The following is a 17,925-nucleotide window of genomic DNA, read 5'->3' on the forward strand; positions in this document are numbered from 1 at the left end:
ATTTGATCTTCATCGTTCAAAAAGAAAAATTTAAAATAATAAACATTTAAAATTATAATTTAATGTTGAAAATTAAATTTTCTAAAATAAAAAAGAATTCAATTTTCAACGCCTAGTTCTAAAATCTTCTAATTTTTAAAGCCTGAATTTCGCTAAGAAATTTGTTTGCTCGAAGAAAATACACTCTTATCTTCACCGTTAAAAATTAAAGAATTTTAAATATTTGCCATATTTATTTACCAGAAGCATTAAAAATTAACTAATTACAAACTTAATATCAAACCTTAAGCATTCTTAAATTATGATCTGGGAACATAGTGGTTAAAAATGATGAATTTTCAAATCGTGCAATATGCTTTTTAGAATTCTTTCATATTTGTTATAGTCAAAAAGCAGTTGGTAGATAAAATCCGGCAAAAAATTTAAATAAAGATAATATGAATAGCTCTAAAATGAGCTAAAAAAAGTAAAAAGTCATGGTCGCTTCTCAAGATATCGGTACAAATGTCGAGTCTCATTGGGAATGAAAATCGCACGATGGGCCCATAACCTGTCATTGTAGTGATTTTCATTTTCCAAGCTTCCTATATTTTTTCGACAAGTTTTCTTGGATTAAAACTCAAAGTTGAATAATTTAGTTAAATCTAAATGTTCAGTAGAGAATAATTCATCTAATTTTAAAATATTATTAACGATTTTAACCCACTTGACTTGATAACGATAATTGGAAGGTGACAATTGTAAGAAATTACCATTACGCAGTTAACATGAATATTGCACTTGCTTTATTCATTCCCAGAATGTTTGAGCTCTTGATTGTTATTTGCCAATCACAGTTTACGCATCGCTTTTGGACATTAATTGACGAAAATTAGATGTCAATTTGTGCATGATATATATGCTCGCGAAATCCCATGGTAGGTTTCAATTTATTTTCCTCCCCATACGCTGACCTGCTTTATAAAATACTTTTTTGTATTCACACTTTCAACTACTTAACAATTAATAAATTTTGAAAAATAAATTAACTGATATTAAAATATTAGCTCATGTATTCAAATCCTATCGAAGAAAACACGAAAATAGGAACTTAATGAAAATTATTGATTGTCGGCTGCAAACGGCTCGCAAATTTGAGCAAACTGAAATCAATTTAAAAATTAAAAGTGAAACCATCTGCACCTAAAATTCAGTTATTGTGAATTCTCTTTTGTTAAAGCTCCTTTGGTTTTAACGATCAAATTCTCATCATATGTCGCGTGAAAAAAAAAGGTTTAAAACCAAGTACTATAATCTAACTTAAAACGATTTTTATTAAAAAATTTACTGTACCCTGGGTCTTGTATTAAAAAATTTAATTTCTGTGTTCATCATGTTTTAATATATTTAAAAGGCAAAATTTAACTTTCCAGTTTACTTTATTTTCGTGTGATCAAACTTGAATTTTCAATTTTTCAAAAAAATTCAACAAGTTTTTACGATAATCTTCATTTTCAATTGTTTTTGTGAATTTTTCAGATGCTATAATTCTGATAATTTTCTTCTAACCAAAAAAATGCATGACGATAAATTATTCGACTTGCTATTTAGTTACAAATTAAACTATTCATCAAAAAATTGAGCTATTTTTTGGAAATTCCTTCTCTTGGAGAAGAATTAATTTTTAATCTGAAAATATTGAAAAAGTATCATTTATAAGTTAAAAATACAACAGTTTTGGTAAAAATTTTAAATGTTTGGATAAAAACCACCCTATTCTTTAATAACTTAATTATTTTATTTGAATTTGAATTTTGTTGAAAATTGAACTGTTTTGGTGGAAAACTCAACTGTTTGGTAAAAAATGAAGCTATTAATTTAATAATTGTAATATTTTATTGAAAATTAGTTGTTTTTTTTGGGAAAAAACTAATTCTTTATGTCAAAATTTAACTACTCCATTTTTTATTAAAGATGTATCCTTCAGATCTTAAAACCTAAAATATTTGGTAGGCAAGTAAACTGTTAGTTTAAAAAATTATTTATTTAAAAATTGAGTCTTTTTATAAATTTGTCTTTTTATGAAACATTAATTTGTTTACAGATTTTTTTTTCATTTTTGGTTGAAAATGTATCGTTCATAAGTTAAAAATTCAACTATTTTAATAGAAAATCAAACTATTTGGTTAGTAAATAAACTATTAATTTAACAATTTTATTATCTTGTTACAAATTATTTTTTGAGTCTCAAATCGTGAAAATTTTATGAAAAGCGACTGATTTAAAGTTTACATAAAACTAATCACTTCTCAATGAGGATAAGAATGTAAAAATATTGTTTCTTTTTTTCTTTGGTAAAAAAATTTGCGTAGCGATTTCTAGCAAATTAAAAATTTAATTGAATTTAAATTTAATTTTAAAAAGTTTAATTAAATTACATTTTTTATTGCATTTTTTTAATTCGCATACTTAAGTACAAAAATGCTATATTTATATTTTAATTAGAAATTTTCCAGTAAAAAAATCGCGCGCACAGCGTTTATTACTTTTTTTATTTCTATTAAATTTTTGCTCTATAGAAATCGCTTTTTAATTTATAACCGAGATATGAGCAAGTTAAAAAACACTAATAAAAGAGATCAGAGGGCGGAGGAATTGTTCGATAGTGGAAACTCGGAATAAAACTGTTTGCGCTGTCGCACGGAAATTGGCGAATCGTGAAAATGGAAAAGTTATGAGGTTGGAACAAAAGTCACCAGAAGGGCGCATTATTGACATTGGAACACTTTTTGCTACCTTTTTCCATCAGAATATTTTTTTTTTGCCAGCATACGTTTACCTTGTTGAAGCACGTATGACGCTTACTATGCAAGGTTTATATCTCGCGCAAGGAAAACTTTACTCAAATCCGTTACGATTGGATTATCAGGTGTAACGTGTAGAGAATTTTCGTGAATCTAAAGCCGAAAAGGACGTCTTTTTCCCTTCCAATTGCGGAATAGCATTTACTAATCTGGGAAAACTACTTTGACGAGAAAACTTTTTTATAATATCATAATCTCTTTTTTAATAAAAAAAAAAATTAGTCAAAGTAGGCACTTTGCGCCTGTGGAAAAGGATTTGGTAGCCTGTTAAGACGCAACTAAGTCGTTTAGAACTGGCATTTAAATAGTTTTCCTCCCTTACTCCATTCACATTCCCCTGTTTCCCATTTTTGCCCCTACTTTACCTCCGAAAACCTCAAACTTCGCTTCCCCTCCCTTTTACAATTTCCCTTCTTATTTCCCCTACTTACTCTTCTCTCACATCTCCTCCCGTCCTATACTCACCCTCCCCTTACTTCCCCTGCTACTACCCGTCTCCTCATTTCCCTACATTCACTACTTTACGTTCCCTCATTTGTTCCTACTCGCCCCCTCTCCTAGTGAGTTGTAATTTAGGAGTTCTCAGTTAGTAGATGTGAGTTAGGAGATATAAGTTAAGAGTTCTGAGTAAGGAGTTGTGATTTAGAAGTTAGGAGTTAGTATTTAAAAGTTAGAGGTGAGGAGTTATGATTTCAATGATAAAGTTTAGAAGTTAAGAGATAATAATTAGTAGATAACAGTTTGGACTCAGGAGTTAGGATTCAGGATTTAAAAGTTAAGAGTTTTGAGTTATGTGCTAGGAGTTTTAAAAAATTAGTCAAAGTATGCACTTTTCCCTAGCGGAAAAGGATTTCGTAGACTGTTAAGTCGTAACTAAGTCGTTTAGAACTGCCGCTTACATACTTTCCATCCTCTGCTCTATTTACATTTTTCTGCTTCCCATTTTCACCCCTACTTCTTCTACCCAAACGTCAAACTTTGCTTCCACTCCCTTCCACAAATTCGTCCCTCATACTCTACTTCTTCTCCCCAAACTTCGAACTTTGCTTCTATTTCCTTCCACAAATTCGTCCCTCATTTCCGCTACTAACTCTCCCCACACCCCCTCTTGACACCACTCGCCCTTCCGTAACTTCCCGTACTCGCCCTCCCCTCACTTCTTCTACTTTCCCAACGCTTCTTCTACTACCGCTACCCGCATTTTCCTTTATGCCCCTAATTCCCGTCTTATCATTTCCCTACTTGCCCTAATTTACATTCTCTCATTTTTTCCTACATTACCTACCATTATGAGTTGTGACTTAGGAGTTGTTAGTGAGTAGTTGTGAGTTGGGAGCTGTGAGTTAGGAGTTTTGCGTGAAGAGTTGTGATTTAGGAGTCAGGAATTAAAAGTAAGGGGTTAGAAATGAGAAGTTAGGACTTTTTTAAAGTTAGAAGTTATGAATTTGGAGTTCGGAGTTCTAAAGAAATTAGTCGAAGTAAGCACTTTGCGCTGCAAAAAAGGATTTCGTAGCCCGTTAAGACATAAATAAGTTGTGAAGAACTGCCACTCACATATTTTCCCTCCACTACTTCATTTACATTATCCTGCTTCCCTTTTTCACCCCTACTTCTTCTCTTTAAACCTCAAGCTTCGCTTTCCCTCTTCTCCACACATTCAACCCTCAATCCAGCTACTTACTCTCCTCTTGCATACCCTCCCGTCCCATACTCCACCCTCACTTCTTTTACTTTCCCTCCCGTGATTTCTTAACCTCTTATTCTAGTTCCGCTACCCTTATTTTCCTTTAATTTTCCCGTCTTCTGATTTCCCTACTTCCCCTGCGTTACATTCCCTCATTTTTCCTACTTTCCCTCCCCTTGTGAGTTGTGTGTTAGAAGTTATTATTTAGTAATTGTGAGTTAGGAGTTTTTAGTAAGCAGTTGTGGCTTCGGGGTTAGGTTTCAAAAGTTAGGGGTCAGAAGCTAGGTAGTAGAAGTGAGGAGTTAGAATATAAAGGTAAGAGGTTGTGGATTAAGAATTAAGAAATAATATTTATGAGTTTTGATTTAAAAGTTAGGAGTTATAACTTAAGAATTAGTTGTTAGGGTTTAGAGGTTAGGAGTGATGAATTAGGAACAAGGGGTAAGGAGTTATGAGTTAGCTAGTGAGGTTATTAAGTCAGAATTAATTAACTACGTCACTAGAAATGAAAATAAAACTGAAATTGTAACCTCACCATCCCAGAGAAAACGAAATTCATTATTTACAGCTATTTCAGAGTAATCTTCACCTGCAATAAAAATTACCTTCACGTGATAACATTCACCAACCATTTATGAAATGGTCACCATGTCAAATCTTTTGAATTTTGTTTTGTTTTGACGCGAAAAGTTCAATTTTCTGTACTAGAAAATTTACCGCAGCAAAAATCTATTTCTGTTTTGTCTTTCATTTTTTAATTAAAAATTTGGTTGAATCTACCTGTTCTTTATTTCGAATTAAAACCTTTTTTGTTCAAATTTTAACCATTAAGTGTTTGATTGAGAAGGCATTCTTTGTGAAAGATTCATTCATATTGTTTGAAGGTTAAACTGTTTGGTTATCACTTAACTGTTTTGTTAAAGATTCATATTCACATTTCCCACGAAGAAAATGGACATTTTCTAAAAAGAATAGTCATAGGAGACCTTTTTAATTAAATAATGTGTTCGAAAATTACTTACAATAATGATAGAGAAGGCATACTTGTCGAAAAAATCTTTGAATTCAAATAATGGGTCTTTTTAACATCCCTTCAACATTCCAAGAAACTAAGTAGACATTTCTTGAAAAAATATTTAGAGATTTATTTATTAATCTACTCTGGGTGGAAACCACTTAAAATAATTGTAAAAAAGAACCCATTAGCAGAAAAACACTTTTAATATTTCTTTAAGGGTTTATTGAACTTCCCTTAAACATGCCAGAAAGAAAATCCAGATTTTCTACAACGCAAAATCACAGGAGATTTTTTTATTAAACTATTGTGTCCAAAAATCATTTAAAAATGAATATAGGAAACACCTTGATCAGGGAAAATTTTTGAATTTTGTTTAAGGGTTGTTGAAGCATTCCTTAAACATCGTACTTAAGAAGTGGACATTTCCTGGAAAGAAAAATGACAGATTTATTTTATTGAACTATTCTAGTCGGAAATCCCTTAACAATAAATAACAATAAATACAGGAAAAGTTATTTAATTTTATTTTGGGATTGTTTCAGCATCTTCTAAAGCAAATCGACGTTTAATAAAAATCTAAATCATAGGACACTTTATTAGAATAATCTAGACATTTCTGAATGATTACAGAACATTTTAGGGTAATGTGGAATTTTGTAATGTACTAGAATGTTTTAAAATATTCTAAAATATTTTGAAAGATCGTTAAATTATTAAGGAAAACAACAATATTTGTCTTGTAATTTTCCAGACTGTTATCAAATATTTTTTAATGTTGTAAAATATTTTTAACTCATTTGAATTATAAAGAAATATGATTTACCGATAGGATTGGTTCAAACAAAATATTTTTCCTACACATTTTGTCATTCAAATAATTTAAATAACAAAAAATCCTACTTTTAAATATTCGATCATTGATATTTTTTTAACAATTATATAGCAATCTTCGGTCTAGAGAACTTATTCACTTACGTGAGACCCTCATCAACCTTATACTCAATTCTCCCGAGACCTTTAAACCTTACGTGACGAACCCTTTTCGTTCCTGGAAGTTTATACGGAAACAAGTAGAAGTGTACTTTGTGAACGTTCATTATCAGAATGTGCCTACTTGCTCTAAAATTTCCGGCACTTGGAACTAGTAATTTCAGTATTCGAATGTAAAATTAAATTAATAACTTTGGAACGACAAATTTTTTTATAAATTTCTTGAGCTTCTTTGAAAGTACTTTTTTCGAGGTTGAAAAATGAGGGGAATTTAGAGGAAATGAGGAGTGGACAAGTAAGGTAATAGAATGGAAGTTAGGGGAGAGGAAATTATGGGAAGTAGGGGATGGAGGGAAAATGTGGGAAGTATGAGAAGTAGAGAAAGTAGGAGAAGTAGGAGAAAGTATGATAAGAGAAATAGGGGTAGTTAGGTAAGGGGAAGTAGGAAAAATGAAGGAAATTATGTATAGGAAATAAGGGAAATTATTGTGATTGTGGGAGCGTAGTGAGGGAAATGAAAAAAGTGACGATAGTGTAGTGCGGATGAGTAGGGGAGATAATGTGATGGCCGGGGAAAGGCAGTAGGGAAGGGGAGTTTTGAGAAGTAAAAAAATGAGAAAAGAGGGTTTAGTGGAGGAAATTGTGAGGGGGGAGTGGCGGTGGTGGTAGGAAAGTAAGAATAAATTTTAAAAATACAAAATTAAAAAAAAAAATTCAATTACTGAGGTATCAAAATCAGATAGTTCAAGTTTTATTTACTCTCATTTTGAAAAACACAATTTTTTCTTATTTTAAATCTTTTAATTATTAACAGTTAATTTAGAATTAATGTTAATTCTTAAAAAATTTCGAATGAATATGCTTTAATTAAAATTTTATTTGTTCAATCTGGAATTAAATATCGAACAATTTGAAGATATTAAACTTGGATTTTAAATTCTTAAAAAATAATACAAAAAATTGCACATTTTAAGTCGTTCGATTCATAATAGTATTTTTGTTAAAGTTGAGTTTAAAATGATTAATGTTTTGTAACATTTTCAAAATGAAGATATTTTGAAATAATTTAGTAATCTCAAATTGATAAACTTAAAGCTGACAAAAATTGGAGCTAAATAGTTTGGCATATTTAAATATAAAATTAATTAATAAGAATCTGACTATGAAAGTTTTCAAAAACAAATTATTTTTTATTCTTTGTTATTTTTGGGATTTTCATCAAATACTTTAATTTCTAGCCAAGCAGAAGAATTTTCAAATTAAGTGATGTATTTTAAACTAAAGTAGTTAAACTTTTAGTTAAAAAATAAATTTATAACCGAGAAAGAACGATTTTTCAACAATATTACTGAAGTTTTCAATCAAAGAGATGATTTTTAAGTAACATTATTAATATTGAACTAAATTAGTTCAATTTTCTGTAAAAAAAAATAAATTTCAAATCAAGAAGCAACGATTTTCCACCTTTCAACAAATTAGTTAAATTCTCGAAACAAATGTATTTTCATCCAAACAGATTAATTTTCTCATTATAAATACGATTTAAAAAAAATCAATTTTAAACAAAATAAGTTACTTACCAATCAAACAGTAGAATTTTTTGCCAAAGTACTTGAATTTTTAGCCAAAAAAGATGATCTTTGAACAGAGCATTTTTCACAACATTTTTTTATTTTCTGTAGAATAAAAATAAATTTTTAGACAAGTGATTGAATTCTTAAACAAAAAAATTAATTTTTAACCCAAAAGATTATTTTTTGCCAAAAAAGTCAAAGTTCCAACGAAATACATGAATTTCCAATCAGAAATTTGACTTTAATTCAAAAGAGATAAAAGGAAATAGTCGAAATTTAAGAAATATAAATTCGATTAAAATCCAAATTAAAAATCCTATTTAATGTCCAATAATCAAATTGATACATACTCCTGTTAAAAAAAAAAACAAGAATCCAGCGACCAAATTTGGACCACAACGAACAAACAAAAACCAAAACAGAAACTCCTATTGTGATCTGAAAAAAAAATTAAAAATAAATAATAATGTTGGTGCGAAAATAAAAAAGAGGAAAGAGATATTTATGTTTCATTAAAAAAATGGATTTTTAACAAAATAGTTAATTTTTCAACCAAAAGGATGAATTTTAAATAAAAGGAGGAATTTTCAATCAATTAATTCAATTTCCAACCAAAAATATTTACGTATTTTTAATCTTAAAGAATAATTGCTACCTAAAAAGACGAATTTTCAACAACATATTAGTTAAAAGCAAGAATCTTGAACCAGAAAAATAAATTTTTAACAAAGAAAATTAATGTTTACCGAAAATGCCAATTTTTCAGCAAAGTACATGAATTTCCCATTAGAAAGAATTGATTTTTAACAAAAAAATGTAAAATTAAAATCTTTACTTAAGAAAAACAATTATTTTTAAACAACAAATTTTTAAACAAAACAGTTGCAAACTGTTTGGATTACCTGTGTAAATTACTCCGAATCATCTGGATTACTCTAAATTATAATCTAATAACTTGACTAACCTAAATTACTTTTCAATTTTCTTGATACAAAGCAGAATTTTCGGGATTATAGGATGAATAATCTGGATTAAAAATGGATTAATTGGATTACCTAAAGTACTCTGAATGGTTTGGTTTGAAAGTTTACTTCAGATTACTTTGATGAGAACTGCAATACTCTGGATTACAAGAGTAGTATTGAGAATTACAAGTGGATTATCCCAGATTACAAGTGTACTCAGGCTTACAATTTTAATGATTTTATTAGTACTCTGGACGAATTGAATTACTCCAAATCATAAGCAGATTACAAATTGCTTTGACTCAATCCGATTCATACCCAATCAATCTGAGCACAAATTTGCAATACGCCTAAAACCGACCTCGGATTGACCCACACCTATTTTCTATCCGAATGAATCCAATTCGACCCGAAGACGGATTCATTCAGATTCATTCGGATTGAAAGTTCAGTATATTTCAATCTGAGTTCGAAATGATTCGGATTCACTCAAATTGAAAATCTTATTTGCACTGGTTCGGATTTGAAGTTCTGATTGAACCGGATTGAATCAGCATAATTTTTACCCGATTTGGATCGACCGAAATATAGACCTTGTTTTGGATTAGTTAGGATTGATTCGAGTTGGCTCGGATACAGATTTCGAAATAAATTCCTATCCGAAATTTTCACCAGGGTTGTCAATCCAGGCACAAAATTTGGCGACGTCCTTACGACATCGTTACGACATCTTTACGACTACTTTACGACATCCTATGTCCATGTCGTTTCGGTGTCTTTGCGATATTGTAAAGACATTATCAGATCATTCGACTTATTCACGATGTCGTAGAGACGCCTTAACGAGATGGACATAGGATGTCGTAAAGTTGTCGTAAAGATGTCGTAACGATGTCTTAAAGACGTCGCCAAACTTTGTGCCCACTGGTTAGCCAAAGTAAATGAATGAATGCCAAGATTATTATTCCTAATAACAAATGACTAAATAATAAATGAATAAAATAAGTTGATAAACAAAAAACTGAAAAATAGTGCAAAAATCTTGTTAATAGAGTCATTTTGCAGACGCTCACGAACGAAGAACCCATAAGCGTTCATATAGTTCAGAGTGGGTCCAAGTGCTCTTTCCTACGTGACCAGGAGAATAGCCATTTTCCTATCTACTTCCGGGCAAAGTGACATCTCTTCGAATATGAGAAAACGCGAGCACGTGTTGCGATAACATGGCTCTTTTTATTCGCTCTAAGAGATAGAAAATGTACGTGTTGGACGATGTTAACAATAATCATCATCATACAAAGAAAAGGGAATGAAGAAACATTACCTGTGAAAATATATTTAGGCTGAATGTCAAACAAGAATGTGGACTTTTCCGCACAGACACTTTTCTCCAATACAATTATTATTTAATATGAGCGAGAGGAGGGGGAAAAACTGCCAGAAATGCGGTCAGAGGGACGTGGATTACCTCGGATTATATTGCATTACCTTGGATTAATTTATCTATATTGCAAAATTACTCTGAATTACCGAGGATTACGTCGGATTACACTCACTGAAATTCTCGACCAAAACGAACTACTCAGGATAAAAAAAGAACAACAGAAGTTACTTATAACTCTATCGCACAAGTTTTCATTTCAAATTTTTCCCAACTTTTCGAAAAAGCACCGAGTGGGCACAAAATTTGTCGACGTCTTTACGACATCGTTACGACATCCTTACGACATCCTATGTCCATGTCGTTAAGGTGTCTTTACGAAATCGTAAATAAGTCGTATGATCTGACGATATATTTACGATATCGCAAAGACACCGAAACGACATGGACATAGGATGTCGTAAAGATGTCGTAATGATGCCGTAAAGACGTCGTTAAATTTTGTGCCCACTGGACACTGTTTTCATCGCCAGGGAAGCTCATTGGTAACAATTTATATGCCAGGAAAGGTGTAGAAATAAAAAAAACTTATTAAACTGATAATGAGCTGAAATATAAATTAGAGTAATGAAAACTTACGAATTAAAAACGAAATTCCATGATGCTTTTTCTTGGAGTCAATTATTAAAATCCAAATTATATTGAAATAAATTTTGAAAAATAAGAGGAAAATTATTTTCCATTTAAGTTGTTATGTAGAAGTTCTGTGAAGAATTATTTATATTTGTAATAGTTACAAGTGCAATCATAAGTATTTAGGAGGTTAGGTTTCAAAAGTGAAAAATTATAGTTAATATTGTGATAATTTCACAGAAGAAATTCTAAAATAGAATTTTACGATTCATTAAGCTGGTATTAATCCATGATTTTATTGAGACATTTATCTAGATATTTTCTTTTTTGTTGTGGTTGTAAAAACCATTTCAGCAAAGGTTCCTTTTGTCCGATGTGAAATTTGTTGGTTTTAAACGTGGCGCCTTTTCTTCTGAATCATTCTATGATACCCAGTGGGCACAAAATTTGGCGACGTCTTTACGACATCGTTACGACATCTTTACGACATCCTATTATAATGTCGTTTAGGTATCTTTGTGATATCGTAAAGACATTGTCAGATCATACGACTTTTTTACGATATCGTAGAGACACCTTAACGACATGGACATAGGAGGTCGTAAAGTCGTCGTGAGGATGTCGTAACGATGTCGTAAAGACGTTGCCAAACTTTGTGCCTACTAGGTAGATTAGTCGATATTTATGACAGTCACTTTTGGAGTAATTCATATGGGAGCAGGATGCAATCACATCCAGCGCTCGTAATAATTAATATTTTATTTTTAAACATTATAAGCTAAGCTTATTCTCGTGCAAATTTTATATTTATTAAAACAATTCTACAACATAAACAATAGTTTTGGTAATTTAAATAGGGTTACTATAATTTTTCACTTCCCAGTGGGCACAAAGTTACGGGACGACTTTACGACATCTTTAGGACATCCTATGTCCATGTCGTATGGACTTATTTACGATATCGTAAAGACACCTTTACGACATGGACATAGGATGTCGTAAAGTTGTCGTAGAGATGTTGTAACGATGTCGTAAAGACGTCGCCTGATTTGGTTCCTACTAAGTTGTGTAACCTAACCTCTTAAATACTTATGATTTCACTTCTTACTATTACAAATATAAGTAATTCTTTACAGAATTTTTACATAACAACTTAAATAAAAAATAATTTTCCATTTTTTTAAAAATTCGTTTCCATATAATTTGGATTTCAATCATTTACTCCATTAAATGAATCATGAAATTTCGTTTTACTTTGTAAATTTTTATTATTATTCTTTTAATTCTTATCTCACCATAAGTTTAATAAGTTTGTTTAATTTTTACACCTTTTTCAATGAGTTCCCCTGATGCTCAAAACAGTGAGCTTTCGAAACGTTGAATTTTAAAATTTTTAACAACTTTGATGAACTTTTAATCATCTATATTTTTTTGAACTAAGAAAATTAATTTTCTACCAAAAAGACAGGTTTTTAATAATACACATGAATTTTTAATCCAATAGTTGAATTTTGAACTAAACAAGAGACATTTAGGATTTAAAATATAATAGTAAAATTTTCAGTTGAACAATTAATTTTTAGCTTTGAAAATACGGTTTTTCAAGAAACTAGTTTATTTTTCAACCACAAAATGCATTTTAAACTGAAATAGTTATATTTTAAACTGGAAACTTTAAACAAAAAATGAATTTCTAAATAAATATTTGAATTTTTGATTAAAAAAGACTATTTTTTAATTCGAAATTGTATAGTTACATTTTTTATTTGAAAAATTTATTTTTCATCCTAAACAACGATTTTTTTTACAAAATAGGCAATTTTTCAACCAGAGAGATGAATTTTTAAATAAGTAGTTGAATTTAAAAAAAATGTGCTTTCAATCTTGAAGAATATTTTACTGCTTGAAAATACAAATACGTAATCAAATAGTTTAATTTTTAACTAAACAAGATACATTTTCAATTTAAAATGAAGCAGCTATTCTATTTTTAATTTAAAGGAAGAAAAAAGTTTACCTGAAAAAATTAATTTTCTACAAAATAGATAAATTTTAGTCAAAGTAATGAATTGTAAAATACAATAATAAATCTCCAACTACAAAGTAAATTTTGAACGAATAAGTAAAATTAATTAGTTAAATTTCCTATCATGAAGATTAATTTTCTAGCAAAAAAGACGAAATTTTAACAAAATACATCAATTTCACACCGAATAGCTGAATTTTGTTTTTAATTAAATAGTTAATTAAAAACAAATAGTTCAAGTTTCAACCAAAAAGATGAATTTTTAAGCAAGAATCTTAATTTTTTACAAAAAGAAAAAATCTGAATTTTGAACAATGAAAGAAATTTGCTTACAAAAAATAGACTTGTTAAATTTCCAGGTTGAAAAATTAATTATTAACAAGAAAAAACAAATTTTCAATCAAACAGTTGAATTTTCAACCAAACGATTTTTAATAAAATACAAGAATCTTCAAGCAGAAAACTACATTTTTTAGAAAATGTTTTCCACTTTCAATCAGGCAGTTTAATTTTCAAATAAAAAAGATTAATTTTAAGTAAAAAAGCTATTTTTTAATTTTCAATTGAAAAATTTAGTTCTTATCAAAAAAATTCAAGTTTTCAACAATGCAGCTAAATGTTCAACAAAAAATAAATTTCTACAAAACTAGTTAAATTTTTAATCCAAAATTTGAATTTTTCAAGAAACCAGTTAAATTTTTAACCAAAAAATTACTGTTTAACAAAGTGTTTGAACTTCCTACCAAGTAGATTAATTTATGAAAAATGGTTAAATTTTTCACAAAAATATTCCCATTTTCAATCAAATGATTGACTTTTTAAAAGGTAATTTAGCTTAAAACAAAAAAGCTAAATTTTCAATGAAAAATATTTATTTTCACTAAAGAAGCAAATGAACAACATACATAAATTTTTAAACTGTAAAGATTAATTTAAAAAAAAACGGCAATAGTAAATTTACAACGAATAAAATTAATTTGGAAGAAAAAGAACTAATATTCAGCAAAATGGTTGCATTATTGATTAAAATATAATAATTCTTTGCTGACTAAGAAATATTTTTTAAACAAATTTATTTGTCAATGAAAAAGACGAATTTTCAAGAAATCGAACAAAATATTAGCCAAAATCTAGAATCTATAACCAGAAAATTGCATTTTGTACGAAAACATTTCACTTTAAATCAAGTGGTGTATTTTTCAATCGAAAAGATAAATTTACGATCAAAAATTGAATTGTTATTTTTTCAGTAAAAAAAAATTAATTTTGAAATAAAATACGAGTATTCAACAATGCACCTAAATTTTCAAACAAAAAAATTAATTTTGACCAAAACGTTAAAATTTTTGTTTAAAAAAAAAAGATTTTCAACCAAATTAATTTGCAGACTAAAAAGATCAAGTTTGTACTAAAAATGGAATATTTAAATATTTAATCAGTGAAATTGATTTTCAATCAAAAAGCAACTAATTTTTAACAAACAAAAAAATTAAAACTATTTGGATTATCCATTTCAATTACTTCAAAATATTTCAAATACCTAGATTACAATTGGAATACTCTGGATTATAGGTGGGTGTAACTGTATTACAAAATAATTTCGCTGCATTATTATAAATTATGAGTGGATTACAGTTATTATTTTCTGAAGTAATTTAAATCTTCGGTAATCCGCTTTTGCTCCACTTGTAATTCTGGGTAATCCACTTGTCCGCATTAGTAATCTACTTGTGATCCTCTTTCAATTGTAGGTTACCCACTTGGAATCTGCAGTAATCAACTTATAATTGGAAGTAATCCAAGTAATCCTGGGTACTGCGAGTAATCAAGTATAATCCTAAATATTCAAATTTTAATCTAGCGTAATCCACTTCCGCTTGATCGAATTTGAACAAGGTGCTCCTTCTCGTATAATAGTCTAAAATTAAAAAAAAATTTACTATGAATAAAGAAAATATTGATTTTCTTATCTTCCAACACTGCTTTGAAGGCCACGCTTGCCTCAATATAATAAGTAATTGTATTGCAAACAGTTAGCACCTCTAACGACCTTCTAGAAGAGCGCATGCCGCTATACTGCTAATTCTGTCAGAGTATCAGTGTCAGTTTGAGAACGAAGGACGGAGAGAAAGACATTGAGCGTAAGAGAGAGAGAGAGAGAGAAGTGAAAGAAGCGAAGGAAAGGCATAGAGAGAGAGGGATCGAAAGAGTCAGTCAGTGAGAGAAGCGAAGAAGAGATAAAGAGGAAGGGATATTGAAAGAGTCATTCAGTGGGAGAAGCGAAGGAGAGATAGAGGAGAGGAAGCGTTACCCTAGAAGTGTTACCCAGTTTATCGCGTTCACACCTTGCCATTAGAAGTTATCACATCAAAAATAGAATTTTGAGTTGCTATCTATTTTAATTTCTTAATTAAATTTTTTTTGCAGCCCTGTGAAAATCCAAGCAATTATCGTGCAGAACAGTGTACAACTTTTGACAATGTGCCATACGGTAGTCGCCTCTTGAAATGGTTTCCCTATTACGATTCTACGAGACCGTGTTCCTTGATCTGTCGTGGAGAACAATCGCTGGACGACATTTCCGATAGTAGAAATCAGAAGTTACTGCAAGGAAGAGTCCTCACAAATGAGGACGAATATATAACAAGTATCGACTCTGAAGAAATTATAATTGTACAGCTTGCTGAAAAAGTGAAGGATGGTACGAGATGTCGGCCTGAAAGTCTCGACGTCTGCATTGGTGGAGAGTGCTTGGTAAGTGTTTGCCATTTTTCTTTAATTTTTTCAACCGGTTTTTCCAAAATTTGAGAAGCATTACGAAATTTGTTTTCACTCTAGACGGCTTATCTATCCCCTTTAACCCCCCCCCCCCTCACCTATTTTGTGGAAGAGTGTGAAAGATTATAATGACCATAAAAAAGGCAAAGTTGTCCTAAGTCGACACCGCTAAACTAACCCATTTGCCCCCTACCACCGTTCTATTTTGCGAAAGAGTGTGAAAGATTATAATTGTTATATATAGGCGAGAGTTGTCCTAAGTCGGCACCGTAAGAGTTCTTGTCGAAAACAGAGGATAAACAGGGTTTAGTAGCACTTTAATGTATTTGATCAGGTACCATGATCTTTAACCTATAATCTTATTTTGTTCGGGGCACTACAGAGTAATTTTTGCGTTCGCAATGCAGCGCAAATTGAAGAAGTCGATTTTCTGAAAATGGTGGTGCTAAGTCGGCACTCCTTGTTCCTGACTCAGCACATAATTTTTTCCGCTCGAATGCAAAAAAAAGAACAGATTATGTCACCATGCAGTAAAAACACTATAAAACATTATAAAATGAAATAACACACAAATACCAAAAACAACAAAAAAAGTGCCGACTCAGGACCAACTATTTGGTGCCGACTCAGGACCACTACGAATATTCACGCATTTCATGCTCTTTTGCACTAGAACTAATTTCGAATAAAAAGTAGACTTTAGCGGGCAAAAACACAATCGGCCAAGTAGGCAGAAGAGGGGATGACCCATCTCCTCTCTCACCTACTTGGCCGCGTTAGACCGCGCGCAGAGACACTTCTTCAATCCGGTGCTTCAATTTAAATTTTAATAGTTGATTCTAAAAATAAGTGCTTTGAACTTTTAAAAATTCTGAAAATTTAGATGGTACATATCCATTTTAATATTCACTTAATTCTTCAGATTAACTCAAACGTTATTTCAGTCATGAAACTATTAAAAAGTTATCAATTTACAGCGTTGATAATTTTTTTCGCTAATAATTAAAATTTTACAATATAATTAAATCAAACCAATTCGAATTTATGTCTGAGCTTTAAATCCTTTCAATCTGAAGACACAATTTTATTTGGATATAATCGAATTCTTTAATATATTATTAATGCGAAAGTAAGAATGTTGCAAATTACTTAGTTTTTTAATATATTTAAATAAAATATTAAAAATAATAATTTTTTAAGATTTTAGGTGTAAAAAATTCTAAATGATAAAAATTAATTGGAATTAATTTTAAAAGAAGCCTTTAACATCTTTTATTCATAATTTCGGTTTCTGTAAAAATAATAAAATACCTAAAATCTATAACAAGTACAATTTTTTATCTTAAAATTATCAAAGTCTTATGAACTTTTAGCTTTGAATTATTTTAAACTAAAATCTTTCGATGCCAAGCGAAATTACATTATTTTTAAATAATAATTATATGTTACAGTTTTGTTTACACCAATGTTTAAAGAAAAAAATTATGATCGCGCTAGGACATTTTTAAAACTTGTAAAATTAAAAAATTTTTTGAATTAATTTCATGGGTGCAAAAATGTTAAACAAATAATTTTTATATAGTGTTCAAAGTAACAAGTGAGTATACGAAAATGAAAATAATGACAAATATCATGAGGAATAAAAGATTTCTTTTTTATTCATGAAAAAAATCACTTCTTTGGAATTGGCTAGATTAGAATTAATTTTCTTAAAGTTGAAAATTTTGTTAGCTGAAACTTATTTAGCTTAAATTTAAGTAACAAGCCACGATTGTATATTTCACACACAATTTTGTGTTTGTTAATAGCAGTCTGAAAATCACAAAAGTAAACAATTCATTAAAATCATAAGTAGCAAAAACTTATTTTGAAAATATCAAATAACTATACGTTATTCTAATTTAAACTTGATAATTTTGAGGCAAAAGATTTTCTTGCTTTAAGAAAATAAATGTTAATCGAGCCAAATCCAAACAAGTATTTTTTTCATAATTAAAAACTAATTTCTTCATTCAGCAGAAATATTTTGAATT

At 29.7% G+C, this 17,925-nt stretch overlaps 1 protein-coding gene across 1 annotated transcript in view; it reads left to right on the forward strand.

Annotated features, from left to right (window-relative positions):
* Positions 1-17,925, forward strand: part of LOC117175369 (protein madd-4) — a 191,255-nt gene that overhangs the window by 55,158 nt on the left and 118,172 nt on the right. The window contains exon 4 of the mRNA XM_033365077.1: positions 15,542-15,868. Within this exon, the coding sequence (XP_033220968.1) occupies positions 15,542-15,868 (327 nt within the window). The remainder of the gene's footprint in view (positions 1-15,541; positions 15,869-17,925) is intronic.

Source organism: Belonocnema kinseyi, chromosome 6, assembly GCF_010883055.1.
Source record: "Belonocnema kinseyi isolate 2016_QV_RU_SX_M_011 chromosome 6, B_treatae_v1, whole genome shotgun sequence".
NCBI classification, from domain to species: domain Eukaryota; kingdom Metazoa; phylum Arthropoda; class Insecta; order Hymenoptera; family Cynipidae; genus Belonocnema; species Belonocnema kinseyi.